The 13,614-nt window shown below is 36.2% G+C and overlaps 1 protein-coding gene across 4 annotated transcripts in view; it reads right to left on the minus strand.

Annotated features, from left to right (window-relative positions):
* Positions 1-3,120: 3,120 nt before the first annotated feature.
* The window catches only part of FRRS1 (ferric chelate reductase 1), a 94,704-nt gene continuing 84,210 nt past the window's right edge, over positions 3,121-13,614 (minus strand). For all 4 annotated transcript variants that reach the window (XM_060090180.1, XM_060090179.1, XM_060090182.1 and 1 more), the window contains 7 exons: positions 12,520-12,632; positions 10,733-10,819; positions 6,861-6,958; positions 6,565-6,623; positions 5,600-5,743; positions 4,357-4,418; positions 3,121-4,274 (listed from right to left, as the gene is read on the minus strand). In XM_060090180.1, the coding sequence (XP_059946163.1) occupies positions 4,182-4,274; positions 4,357-4,418; positions 5,600-5,743; positions 6,565-6,623; positions 6,861-6,958; positions 10,733-10,819; positions 12,520-12,632 (656 nt within the window). In that variant the 3' untranslated portion in view covers positions 3,121-4,181. The remainder of the gene's footprint in view (positions 4,275-4,356; positions 4,419-5,599; positions 5,744-6,564; positions 6,624-6,860; positions 6,959-10,732; positions 10,820-12,519; positions 12,633-13,614) is intronic.

Genomic DNA, 13,614 nt, shown 5'->3' on the forward strand with positions numbered 1-13,614 from the left:
AATGGCATTTCTTATATTCACAATGTTGTACAACCACCACCTCTATCTATCAACAAAATATTGTCAGCACCCCAAAATAAAATCTTATGCCCATCATGCAATTACTCCCTATTCCCTCCTCCACTCCCTCCCCTCAAGGCCCTGGCAACCACCACTATGCTGTTGCTATGCATTTACCTATTCTGGATATTTCATATAATCAGAGTGTGTTACATTTTGTGTCTGATTCACTTAGCATAATGGTTTTTTTGCTTGTTTATTTGTTTGCTTGCTGTTCCTCTTCTTATTCCAGTCCTTTGATGTCTCTGGTAGCCATGGAGAAGCATAATGTTCTGAAGGTTCATCTATGTGACAGCATGCATCAGTAATTCATATCTTTTTATGGCTGAATAATATTTCATTGTATGTATGTACCACAACTTGCTTATTCATTTATCTGTTGATGGACATGTGGGCTGTTTCCATCATTTGGGTATTGTGAATAGTGTTCCTATAAACATCAAATTTTTAATTTTTTTATTGTGGTACAATATACATAACACAAAATTTTCCACTGTAACTACTTTCAAGGGTACAATTCAGTGCATTAAGTACATACACAGTGTTATGTAAGCATCACCACTATCAATCTCCAGAACAATTTCATCATCCCAAACAGAAATTCTGTACCCATTAAATAACAGCTCCCCATTCCTCCCTCTCCCCGAGTCCTGGGTAATCACCGTTCTACTTTCTATGAATTTGACTAGTCTAGGTACTCCAAGTAAATAAATCATATAATAGCTGTCCTTTCTTGTCTGGCTATTTCACTTAGCATAATGTTTTCAGGGTGAATATCAAATTTTTTATCAAATAAAAACTACACATTCCATAGGTAAAAACTACTAAAGTTTAACACTGTAATCAAAAGCAATGACATCATCAACAACATGTACAAAGCACCTTTTGCTGGTACCACTTCCTTCCTTACTCATAACTAACCTGTGAGATGGGCTTTACAGATGAAGGAATGAGGCTCAGAGAAAATGAATGATTTGCCCAACGACATGAGTCTTATAAATCAGACATGCATGTTCAGGTCTTCCAGCTCCGCTCCCAGACTCCCAGTCTTTTTTATGTACAGGGCTATCTGCTTCCCAGCATACCATTTATAAGGATGGTCAGGAGAGATCTATGTAGAAGGAACAGTCAGGGAAGCAAGAAGCATTTTTGAGCCAGAACTTAATAAAATAGTTTTTGCTAGAAAGAAGGGAACAGAAAGGGCATTCCAGGCAGGTGACCATCAGTGACCTGGGTGCAGAGATGAGCCTGGTGGGTATTGGGCAAGAAGGAAAGAAGCAGGGGGTGCACAGTGACAGCGTGTAACCTAATCTGATTTGAAAAGAGCTTAGAAGAATCCTTTCTTTCATTCCCATCTACGATGGATTATCTTAAACAAGGACCTTTGTTCTATTTTTTTTTCCTTGCTTCACCAGAATATACAAATAGAATTTCAGCCAAAAGCTACAGGTCCCCCCTAGGGCCTCCTGGTTGGCATCTGCTGCATGTGTCTTTTCCCACCACAACCTGGACTGGGGCAAGATGTGGAGGGATGAATATCACTTAACACACATTAGAGCCAAAATCCTGATAACCAAGTAGGCACTAAAGTGTTATTCGACAACTTATGCCATAGGCTACCTACGTCCTTATGATTGATTTCCAAAGATAAGAAAATAATAAAAACAAAAATAGCCTCAGTTATGAATGCTACCCCAACCACAACTTTCTAGAATTTGTTTCACTTTTTTTGTTTCAAAAATAAATAGTTACTTTTATTTTACAGAAGAACCCATCTTTAAGAAGAAAACTCATGATTTTGCTACTTGGGGCAACATTGCCGAAAATATAAAGGCATTTAGTTTAACAATTACTCCTATCAAAAGGTATCTTTTTAAAAAAACAGATTGTGGGCTTCCCTCGTGGCACAGTGGTTGAGAGTCCGCCTGCCGATGCAGGGGACACGGGTTCGTGCCGCAGTCTGGGAAGATCCCACATGCCGCAGAGCTGCTGGGCCCGTGAGCCATGGCCACTGAGCCTGCGCGTACGGAGCCTGTGCTCTGCAATGGGAGAGGCCACAACAGTGAGAGGTCTGTCTGCGCACCGCAAAAAAAAAAAAAAAAAAAAAAAAAACAGATTGTTTATTATGAAAACAAGAAGGAAAACTGAGAGGAGCAACGAACAGGCATTTTCAATTTGTAGATGTCAACCATTCTTAAGCAGAAGAATCATAATTTGATATTAATGAAAAGGTTTGTTGGCCTACTAAGGTTAGATGACAAAGACCTCTTTGGACAACTCTGTATATCAATTGATGATATATCAAAATAGTGCCAACAGATGAATCAATGAAAAAGAAAAGTTAAAACAGGTTAGCCTCAGCACTGGAAATCCAGCAAGCTCATGTATTTGAAAATGAAACACACCAAGGTTCATCTTCTTAAACAAATCTTTCCTTGTCAAATGTATAATATAATTTATTAAGATAATTGTATTAACCTTTAGGCCCCTAATAATTGAAAATTAGAGGAAAATATTTTAGTATACATTTAACTTTCTATACTAAACAAAACGTTTTTAAATAAAGACATTCAAAAGGAAAGTTTAGACTGTAAATAGCCTGGCACTTATAGAACATAAACACAGAAAGTTCACATCTCAAACCCTAAGCTACTTATGATAAACACCTGTATAAAGAACAAAAACATATCATTTTACCCAGTGAAAGATGTAAGATACATCGCTGAGGCTATTATTTATACCAGATAGAATTTAGGTCCTTGGACCAATCAGAAAGAACACCTAAAAAAGTAAAATATGCCTCCCTAAACTTTTTATTTTAAGAATGTAGAGTTTTGCTTGTTTCCTCTGCCTAAAATAGTTATGTTCATTTGTTACAGGGTCACAGGAATGTAAAGGGAAGTATCAAACAATGGTTATAAACAATCATGGTTAGAAAACAAATAGAATTGAAACCAGAAAATAACAACATTGGTCCCTAATTTAAGTTTGTAACCTATAACTGTTAGGCCAAAAAAAAAAGACAGAAATTTTTCAAATAAATATTAAGAGTTGGTGAATTTTAAGAGAAATGCCATCCCAAGATATTATCTAAGTACTAAAAATGAATCAGCACAAGTGAACAGTAACAAAGCAGTAGTATTATGGCGCCACCCACTGGCTAGAAGTCCTCATAGCACACATGAGACCCAGTCATAAAATAGAAATTATTGGAACCAGAAGGGAAATAGCATTGATAATTCTAATTCATTATAGCATCAGGATCTTCTAACAAAACAGAACCACCCATATTATTTTATTACCACAAGGACAAATAATAACTCTTAAATATGTTCACAAGAGTGAATTTTATTAATTTTGAAATGCAAGTCTACAATCTCCAAAGGCTAAGACAACCTCAGAGTCAAAACAATTAGCATATAAAATGCCATTTTAGCTCTGTAGCTGAATATATAAATACACTCTTAATCAGAAGATGCACACTTGCATTTCACTGCTAAGAAAGAAATTATAATATTAATAATATATTTAAATGTTAATGAAATGGTGTTAGCCCTACTTTCACCTTTACCAGCAAAGTAACAAAATACATGAAACAAAGGATATGTCCAAAACACTGGACCGAAAAACATGTTTCCAAAAAATTTTTAAGAAAGGGGGGAAGGGGAAAAAAATCCTAAGAAAGGCCATTCAGATAAACTAATAAAAATAAATGTTTTCTTTAAAGTACCACAGCACCTTTATAGCCCAAAATATATTTACCTTAATACTATCTGTATTTTATCCTATGACATCTTTTTTGTTTTTCCAAACATTTCTTTTCTTACATGCTAACATTCTTAAAATTTCAGCATAAAAAATATTTGAGTCATTTCTCCTCAAGTACAATCTTCCCTTTAAGACTCAGAATAATACATAAAAGCTTGACATCAGTTTATAGCCCACAGGACCCTAGTGAATGTTGATCTCTAAAGACCAGACTTCCAAATTTCCCTTTAGACATGGCCTGGTCTTCCTAATTAGAAGTCATGAATACACTCCAGCCAGTCTGTACAGGCATCAAGTTTTTTGGCTTAATGATAATTATCACCTGGTCTGCAAAAGCCAAGGTCTTCACTCGCTCATAGATGGTTGATTGCAGATAAGAACATAGTGAGAAAAGTCAAATTCCCACAGACATAAATTGCTAACACTGTCTTTTTAAAAGCATAACCCTGAAAGAAAAAAATTGAGATATGAAAAAAAAGAATAACTATCATTAAGGTTTGTGTCAATAAAGAAAAAAAAAAGACTTACTTCTGCTTCAGCTGCAGTAAATGACTGGAGGATCTGAATTCTATCATCATCCAATATTTCAACTGTCAAGAATAAGAACATAAGTTTGTAAGGCCAGTGGGTATGCAGATAAACTAATTCTCAAAAAAAAAAAAAAAAAAAAAAAAACCCTGATTTATAGCGTTTGCTGATTTCCAGAATGTTCATTCTCCCATTTCAAGTGACCAAATGTTGCAAACTTCTTGAATACTTAAGGCTCTCACAAATTAGGTCAAGCTGGCTACAGCATACATTTGTTAAAAGACTTTCTCCTAGTCAATAAACACCATACCAAACTCCCAACAATCCAAGTTTTAAGTACATATGCATTTTAAGTAGCAAGCCATAATCTAGCGATCAAAAGTCCTTTGAGACTCAAAACCCATACAATATTGTAAATCAACTATACTTCAATTAAAAACAAACAAAAAAAGACTCAAATCCTATGTATGTGACCCTATCAAGAACCAAAAATTGGTAGGACAGATATTTAGTACTCAGTTCCTAAAAGCTGCCCAGGCTCCTAGATTCACAGCACACACACTAGACAACAAACAGGTTTTGTTTTTAGAAGGCCACCTTTACTTATTTGAGGGGCTGAGAACTAGATAGGACACAAAAGACAGTCAGACTAGAAATCAAGCTAAAATGTCACTGATTCTCTACTAATCTCTTCTAATGGCTACAGGTATCTTACCCTGCCTAGAGGTGAGACCAAAACAGACCTTGCCACTAGAGAGCGCCGGCAAAATAAATCCTTCCTATCTAGCGCGCTGGTTAGCTAGCTACATACGATGTATAGGGCAACCTAAGTGACAGCACACAGGAAGTTTGTCAAATAGGTAAAATTGTCTGCAGCTTTGCCCTGTGTTGACCATGGACATCTCTTCTTCCTCCATCTCACGGGTCTCTCAGCTCCAGGCATTCAGGGCTCTCAGTGCATTCTAGCCCCAAGTCAGACCAGCATGAAAAGTAAAAAGTACCTACAAAGAAGGCCTCTTCCCTAAAACCTCTTTCCCTTGCATTTTACTCACTGATTCTAATACTAATGAATATAAAAAACAAACGCAGAAATTTTCCACTATTTTTACCACAGACTGAGTAATCAAAACAGAAACTTTTAGTAAGCTACCATGTAAGGGTCAACCATTAGTGTCGAGAAACTAATTATATTCCAACAGTTTGTATTAAAGTGATTCTACATAACACTGCTCTTTCAGGTTACCTTTTCTAGAGAGTCGGTAAGTGTGTACCTCCAGAACAATCTCTGTCCCAACATGCCAGGCTACAAATCCAATCATTGCATAGGTTTTCCATGGCCTGGGAAGATTCAATCCTGGTAAATCCATTCCCAGGAACATTGCTGCCACTACATTCATAAGGAATAAATACATATACTCAAATGCAATTCAAGAGGTAACTGTATATGCATCTATACATGTGTGTTAATTATATCAAGTAAAATATACTAGAAGAGTTTATGATATCAATTAGATTAATATTTAAGACCAAATAGTTAATTTAGTCTTTTTTTATTTTAACACCAGAAAGGCTAAGATGGGAAATTATAATTACAATCTACCAATTGTTAAAAAAGAGGTACCCAAATTTTTCAAAATGTTTTAAGTCTGCAACGTAGGAAGGGAGAAACGTATGGAAACCATTTCTGATTATACCTCCCCTTCCATGAATTTCTATAGACTGTAGAAATGTGAGGGTAGGAGGTGTCAGCTTAGGTATTTATTACATAAAACATCAAAGTACACTGGATAATCATACTTGACTTTTGAAAAACACCTTTCCCTGGAAGGTACCATCCCCATGGAGAAAACCTGGAGGCAGAGGGCTGGGACCCCGGAGCCCACTTCAGCCCAACCCACGACTGACCCTCAAGTTGAGCTGCTTAAATGTTTGGTCATCAGCATAGCTTATTCTGCTGGCATAGACAAATGCTAAAAAAAAGTCTCAAAAGGAGAGTTTTAAAGTCATTTTAAAAACCTTGAAACTGAAATAATGGCTTAAATAGTTACCTCTAGAAATTACTTTCTGGATTTCAATGTTTGACTGATTCTCCTCAACAGCCAATTACTCCAATTACTAATGCATCTAAAAATCATTTAAGCCAAATAACAACTTGCAATATAAACAACCTGCAATTATATATGAATAAGTAGCATCACAATTACTTACCTGCTATTATTCTAGCAGCTGTTCCCATACTCCAATGAGTCCAGTTAAACACTTGCCTTCTACCAAATAAAGAACCAGTCAGTATTCTTAAAAGTGATGGAACTACAATTAATTCCCAAGAGAATAAAAAGCATGTAATTTCCCTATTGCCTAGGAATTAGATATCTGAAATACATTTTAAAACCTTTTAAAGTAAGTATAATTTATCACTGAATTTTATAAAATGCAAAAAAGGAATTGGTTTCCCAACTAATGACATCTACATTAAAAGCATTTATAAATAAAGACTTAAGTACCTTGGGTCATGTAAATGTGGTCTGAAGGCTGCCGAAAGAAGCTGAAGAACTGCTAAAATCATCACTATACAACCAAGGTATGGGTGATAACCTGCATGCTGAACAAAGTTATATCATTTTAATGGTCTCAATCTTGCCCATCGATTAAACCCTCAAGTTAAAAATAATACACACAGATGTATTCTTAGCGTTTTTCTGTAGCTTTAAACATTTAATAATGATAGTTATAATAACAGGCACCATTCACTGAGTGTCTATACCAGGCACATACTTTATATACATTATCACTAATGTTCACTATGATGCTTGACAGTTAGTTATCAATATCCCACTTCTACAAATGGGGGAACTGAGGCTCAGAGATATCAAGTAACGCATCCAAGGTCACACAGTGTGTATATGGTTGTGGTGGAATCCATGCACAGAATGCTGCCTCTTCCCACCAGGATGTTAGATGACCACCAACACCAGCACAGCCATCTGAAGCCCACCTAGGACTAGTTAGTATCTGCATGTCAGGAACAATCAACCCAGTGTATTTTAATTACTTGTTCAGACTCTATGTTTCCCAGAGCTGAAGGTTCTACTTGACTCCTTGTAACCCATATGCTTAACAGAGCCTTAGTCACTCAATAAATGTTTGCTGATCAAGAGAATAACCTGCACAACCACTGTATTAAAATCTCATCTCCTCTGTTCAGAACGAAGGTCTAAGCCAAGAAAAATCATCAACACAATACCTCAACAGTTTCGGCTACACTCCTCCCTCAGTGATGTGTGCCTGCTGAAAACAGCAGACAGTTGGATTAGACCACTTTGCACAATTATTTCATTTAAAAACTTAAGAGAAGAATTAAGAAGATGCTCTAATACATTACATGTTTAAATAGAGGGATATCACAGTCTGTTGTCACTGACTCCCATGCTTGGGAAGGCTCTAAAACCTGTGATCTAGAACAAGGACATAGTGATTTCCAAGCCAAGATAGGAAGCTTTTGCAAATTAGGAACTAAAAGTTGACAGAAGAGCACTATAAAACTTTCAAGCCATGGACTCAGTTATACACAGATAAGTTATAACCTGGACCCTGGAGATGGAAAAGTGCCTCTCTCTAATAAAAAACAGTAACAGCAGCAACAAAATTCTTATATATTTAGAATGTGCCGGGACTATTCTAAGTGCTTTCAGTTAATTAACTCTCAACCCTCAGAAAGCCTATAAGATAGATACTCTACTATCCCCACTTGAGTAAACTGAGGGACAGAAAAGTTAAGCAGCTTGCCCAGGGTGTCCCAAGTAATAAATGATGACATGAGGATTTGAATCCAAGCAGTCTGGCTGTACAACTGTGCTCTTAACCTTTTTACTACCATAGTCATAAACTGCAAAGACTACAAAGTTTACAAAATAAGTATTACGCTTGTCCAAGTACCTGGATAAAATAAAGTTTCAATATCTTGAGTCATATCAGAAAATCTTCATAATTTCCTTTAAAAAAATAGGTTGACCATGGAGGTTCCTTAAAAAACTGAAAATAGAGCTACCATATCATCCAGCAATCTCACTCCTGGGCATATATCCAGAGAACACCATAATTAGAAAAGATACATACACCCCAGTGTTCACAGCAGCACTATTTACAATAGCCAGGACATGGACGCAATCTAAATGTCCATCAACAGAGGAATGGATAAAGAAGATGTGGTACATATATACAATGGAATATTACTCAGCCATAAAAAGGAACGAAATAACACCATTTGCAGCAACATGGATGGACCTAGAGATTGTCATACTGAGTGAAATAAGTCAGAGAAAGACAAATATCATATGATATTGCTTATATGCGGAATCTAAAAAAAGGGTACAGATGAACTTATCTACAAAACAGAAATAGAGTTACAGATGTAGAAGATAAACTTACAGTTACCAGGGGTTGGGGGAGGAGGGATAAACTGGAAGATTGGGATTGACATATACACACTACTATATATAAAATAAATTAATAAGGATCTATGTAGAGCACAGGGAACTCTACTCAGTACTCTGTAATGGCCTATATGGGAAAAGAATCTTAAAAAGAGTGGATATATGTATATGTGTAACAGATTCAATTTGCTGTACACCTGAAACTAACACAACATTATAAACCAACTATACCCCAGTAAAAATTTTTTGAAAAAATAGGTTGACCAATCTATAAACTACCTAAAAAGCAGAAAGGAGGTTTCCTAATAATATTGTGACCCAAGAGTCATCAATCTTAGCCCTTGTAGCAACAGCCCAAACTGAAATATTAAATTTTAATATCAAATTCTGACTGGCTCTTAAACTAGAAGAGTATAATGGAAGCACAGGCTCTGACCTTAGGTACATCTCCAATTCTCAATAAGCCTCATTCATTCATTCCATAAATATTTACTGAATATTTCATGTACCAGAATCTGTTCTGGGTGTTAGAGATATATTAGCAAACATACCAGTAAATATCCTGCCTTCTCATGGAGTTCACATAATAGTGTGAGAAGACAGACGAAGAAAAGATATAATATTTAAGAAAATTATCTGAAACGACATAAGGTAAAGATTGCTTCAGGAAAAAATGAAGCAGAGCAGGGCTCTTTGAGAAGCTATTATTTGAGCAAAGACTTGAAGAAGGTAAGGCAGTAGAGGAGGCATGACCAAGGCAGAAGGAAAAATCTTTGCAAAGACTATAAAGCAGAATAAATAAATAAATAAATTTTTTTAAAAAAGACTATAAAGCAGGAGCATACCTAGCATTAGCCCAGTGTGAAATGAAATGAGCTATTGGATGAGAAAAAGAGCAGATCAATTCAGAGAGTAACTGGGAGCCAATCATGGAGGACTTCGGCTTTAACTTTGAGAAAAACTGAGAGGCATTAGAGAAACCTGTTTGGGGCACAGGAATGACATCATCTGATTTACATTTTTAAAAAATCACTCTGCTTCTTGGTTGAAAACAGATAGTACATGGGCAAGGGTTGAAGTAGAGAGACCAATTAGGTGCCGACTGCAAAGAAGTCCAGGCAAAAGATGATGGTGGCTCGAACCCACATAGTAGTACCAGTGATGGTGAAAAGTGTTGTATTTGACATGTAAAGCCAATGGGATTTCCTGAAGGATTTGATATGGGGTGTTAGAGAAGAGTTAAGAATAATTCCAATGTTTTGGCCTAAGAAGGGAACTGCAAACAACTAATATGGGGATGGCAGCACATGGAGCAAGACTGGGAGGAGAGGTCAGGAATTCCGTTTGAGATGCCTTAGACATGCAAGTTGAGTTTCTGAGTAGACAGCTGTTTGTGTGAGTCTCAATCAGGGTAGAGGTCTAAGCTGGAGATACACATCTGAGAATAAGCCTCAGTTTCTTCATTTGTGACATGGGATTATTATCAATAACAACTTCATTTGAGGTTTAAATTTGATAACACATGTAAAGCACTTAGCACAGTTTGCTCAGTAGGAATGCAACTAATGTTAGCTTAGTAATAGTCATAGTATTAGTTAGAGAAAACCACTTACAGTGTTCATGTTCCTCAGATATCATGCTTTCAATTTTTACCATTCTATAGCAAGAAAATTTATTAAAGCTATATAGTGTATATTTAAATTTTGAGGCAGTCTAAAAGTACATTCCATTACCAAGTAATCTGCACTTACATTCTCACTTCATCCCTGACCACCAACCATGTGAAATAGTCATCAGATGATTCAAAAAGGAAGGAAAGAGGGATACATGCGGAAATATCTTTTTACCCATCATCTGAGAATAAAACAGCAATCTCCTTTGGCACCAAAATAAATTTTAAACATATAAATAGAATAAAAACATTCTGTTTAAGATCTACTTACCCAATTCCAGCCTCCTCTGTAAATAAAAGGCAGAAGAAAAGCAATAAAAGTGAGGGCAAAAGTAGTAAGCATGAGCATTCGATGTACCTGCAAGGATGAAATGACAAATGAGAAGAGAGTTAACTACATAAGAGAAAGGAGTTGACATCACTATGAAGATCATGGGATGAGATTCACAGAAGGCATGCATTCAGTTGACACCTAGCCACAATTTGTGGTCAGTTAAAAACAAAAATCTTACTATTCCACTGAACTTTAAAGAAAAGCCTAAGCTGCCAACCTCATCATTCTAAATCATCTGCCAAGACTTCACCTGCACAGAACAGCAGGAATGGATATATCACACACACAGAGCACTTATTGCCAAGTCCATCATTTTCTTCCAAACACATTTATTAAGTTCCACCACCAAGCACAGTGCTTGGATACAATGAAACTGCAAGGAAACAGAAAGTACTGTTCCCTGGGGAGTCTGGGATTTAATTGAGCAGATAAGAGAAACATATTTGAAATGTGTAATTCATTATCCAAATGAGGAGAATACCAAGAGTGAAAATGGGCACTGTTAGTTGATTATGTGAGGATAACTGGTGCAAATCAAAACTATCCCAGAGAATGTAGGACATATAATCACTACATATACAGATATATAGATAGATAGATAGATACACACACACACACACACACACACAGACATATATGGGGGGTGTGTGCATATATATATACACACATCACCAGAAAGTAGAACATATGGTCACCCTATATACATATAGACACCATAGTTTTAAAGACAGTGGAGGATTTGAATTGGTAAAGAGGAGACATAAAGAGTTTTCCAGTTGGGAATATCCACATGAGAAGAGGGGAGAGAGAGAGAGAGCAATCAAAGGCAGAGACAGGAGCAAGGCATGTAGCAGTCATTACTGAGAACAAATAAAACAGATTAACACTGCCAGCCAAAAGTGAGAAACAATTTTAGATAAGGTAAATCTTAAAAGCTACAAATTTATATAAAGTTTCAAGAACACCTCTTATAAAGTCAAAACTGTTCCAATAAGCAGTATTTTTTTTCTATAAGCAGACATGTACATTCTATCTCAACACATAGTCATTGATCTTCCACTATATGTGCAAATATCTATACTCCATGACAAATGAAAGATAAAGGTTTGTTTTGTTTTGTTTTGAGGGGTATTTATTGAATCTTGCTCATGTTTCTATTAAAAGACTGCCTCCTCATCCCATGGGAAGGGACAGCATTAAAAAGGACACTTTATTTTCTCTTCCCACCCACACAGGAGATACATGATCTTGACTGGTGAGCTAGGGACGACCTAACATTCACTGGCCCATCAACCAGAGGACAGACCACTGCTTTGCAACATAGTAAGCACCCACTATTTCTTTCTTCTTCTCTGCTGCCTTCCTCAACCCATCTGTACTCAGTGCAGTGGGTAAATGTTCTTCTAGTGTCTTCTTCTGCAACTAGACATGTAACTCAAGATCATTTGGGACCCAAAGTCCATGTTCCAAAGAAACGCACATGGCACTGATACATTCTCCAATCCAGCCTGCCCCTTCATAGAGCTGTCTTTATTTTTATTTCCATCAAGTACCTTGTGTCTATTCTCAGTTGGTTAGGAAACCAAAGAGCAAAAAGAAATTATGAGGATTCCAAAATTACAACTATAACCATACATACACAAAAAAATCCGCTTACTTCATGTGTTTCCATGTTGCAATGTTCAAATAATATGGAAATTGCATTAACCTTTTTCTCCACCTACCTGAAACCAAGCTGCATCCCCAAATAAAGCCTTTGACCAAACAGGTTTGAAGAACCGGGCAATCAGTACACCTACGCTAACTGTAGTCATCCATGCCACAAACATTAAGGCACCTACAGGTGAGAAAATGCAATGGTTGACAACACAGTCTAATTAAGCTGTCTCTTAAATGACCAAGCCAAATGCGTAGAAAATGTAAATAGCCAACAAAAATACATTCAGCTGACATAAACATAACCTGAATATCAATACTTTTACCACCACCACTACTACTTCTAATAGCTAACACTTCCAAAGCTCTTATTTCGTGCCAGGCACTGTCTCTAAGTGTTTTATGTGTATTAATCTAACTGATCTTTACAACAATTCCTATAAAGTATAATTATTATTCCAGTTTTGCTGTATGGAGAAGGAAAGCACAGAGAAGTTAAGTAACTTGCCCAAGGTTACTAAGTTGGAATTTGAACCCAGGCTGGTTTGAATAACTGTGCTCTTAATCATTATACTGTCTGAAGTTATACAGCCTTTCTGAAGTTATCTCAGAATCTTCTCACATTTCACTCCAAAAAATAATGGAAAACAAACAGGCATGTTATTTCTGAATCCAATTACTGTTCAACTAGAGCTACTGGTAGAAGCAAAATAGCAACAATAAAGATAGTTTCAAGCTTTATTGAAACTCTCACTAGAATGGATAACTCTGGAGAATATAAAGGAAATATACCAATTAAGGAAAGTTCCCACCAATACTAATACATTACAATAGTATAGTATAGTATACACTTACACTAGTTCCCTATTTTTCAATCCCGTTTTTCAATAATCAACTGGACTACTTTTCAAATGGAATCAACTTTCACTTGTAGAACCAGAGTACATCAGAGCCTTATTTCTAGGCTACTGCTCTTCCAACTTGGTTCCCTTCATCACTTTAAGTATATAATATCTAAGTATAGCACTGAGTACTTTGTATACCCTCTAATATTTGTACATTGATCAGTTCTTCAACAAAAAAATTGTATTTTTGAAACCAAACTACTATTATAATTAAACAATCACAATCACAAACCACTTTTTATTAGCAATTTTTAATAA

The sequence above is a fragment of the Mesoplodon densirostris genome, chromosome 2 (genome assembly GCF_025265405.1).
Source record: "Mesoplodon densirostris isolate mMesDen1 chromosome 2, mMesDen1 primary haplotype, whole genome shotgun sequence".
Lineage (NCBI taxonomy): Eukaryota > Metazoa > Chordata > Mammalia > Artiodactyla > Ziphiidae > Mesoplodon > Mesoplodon densirostris.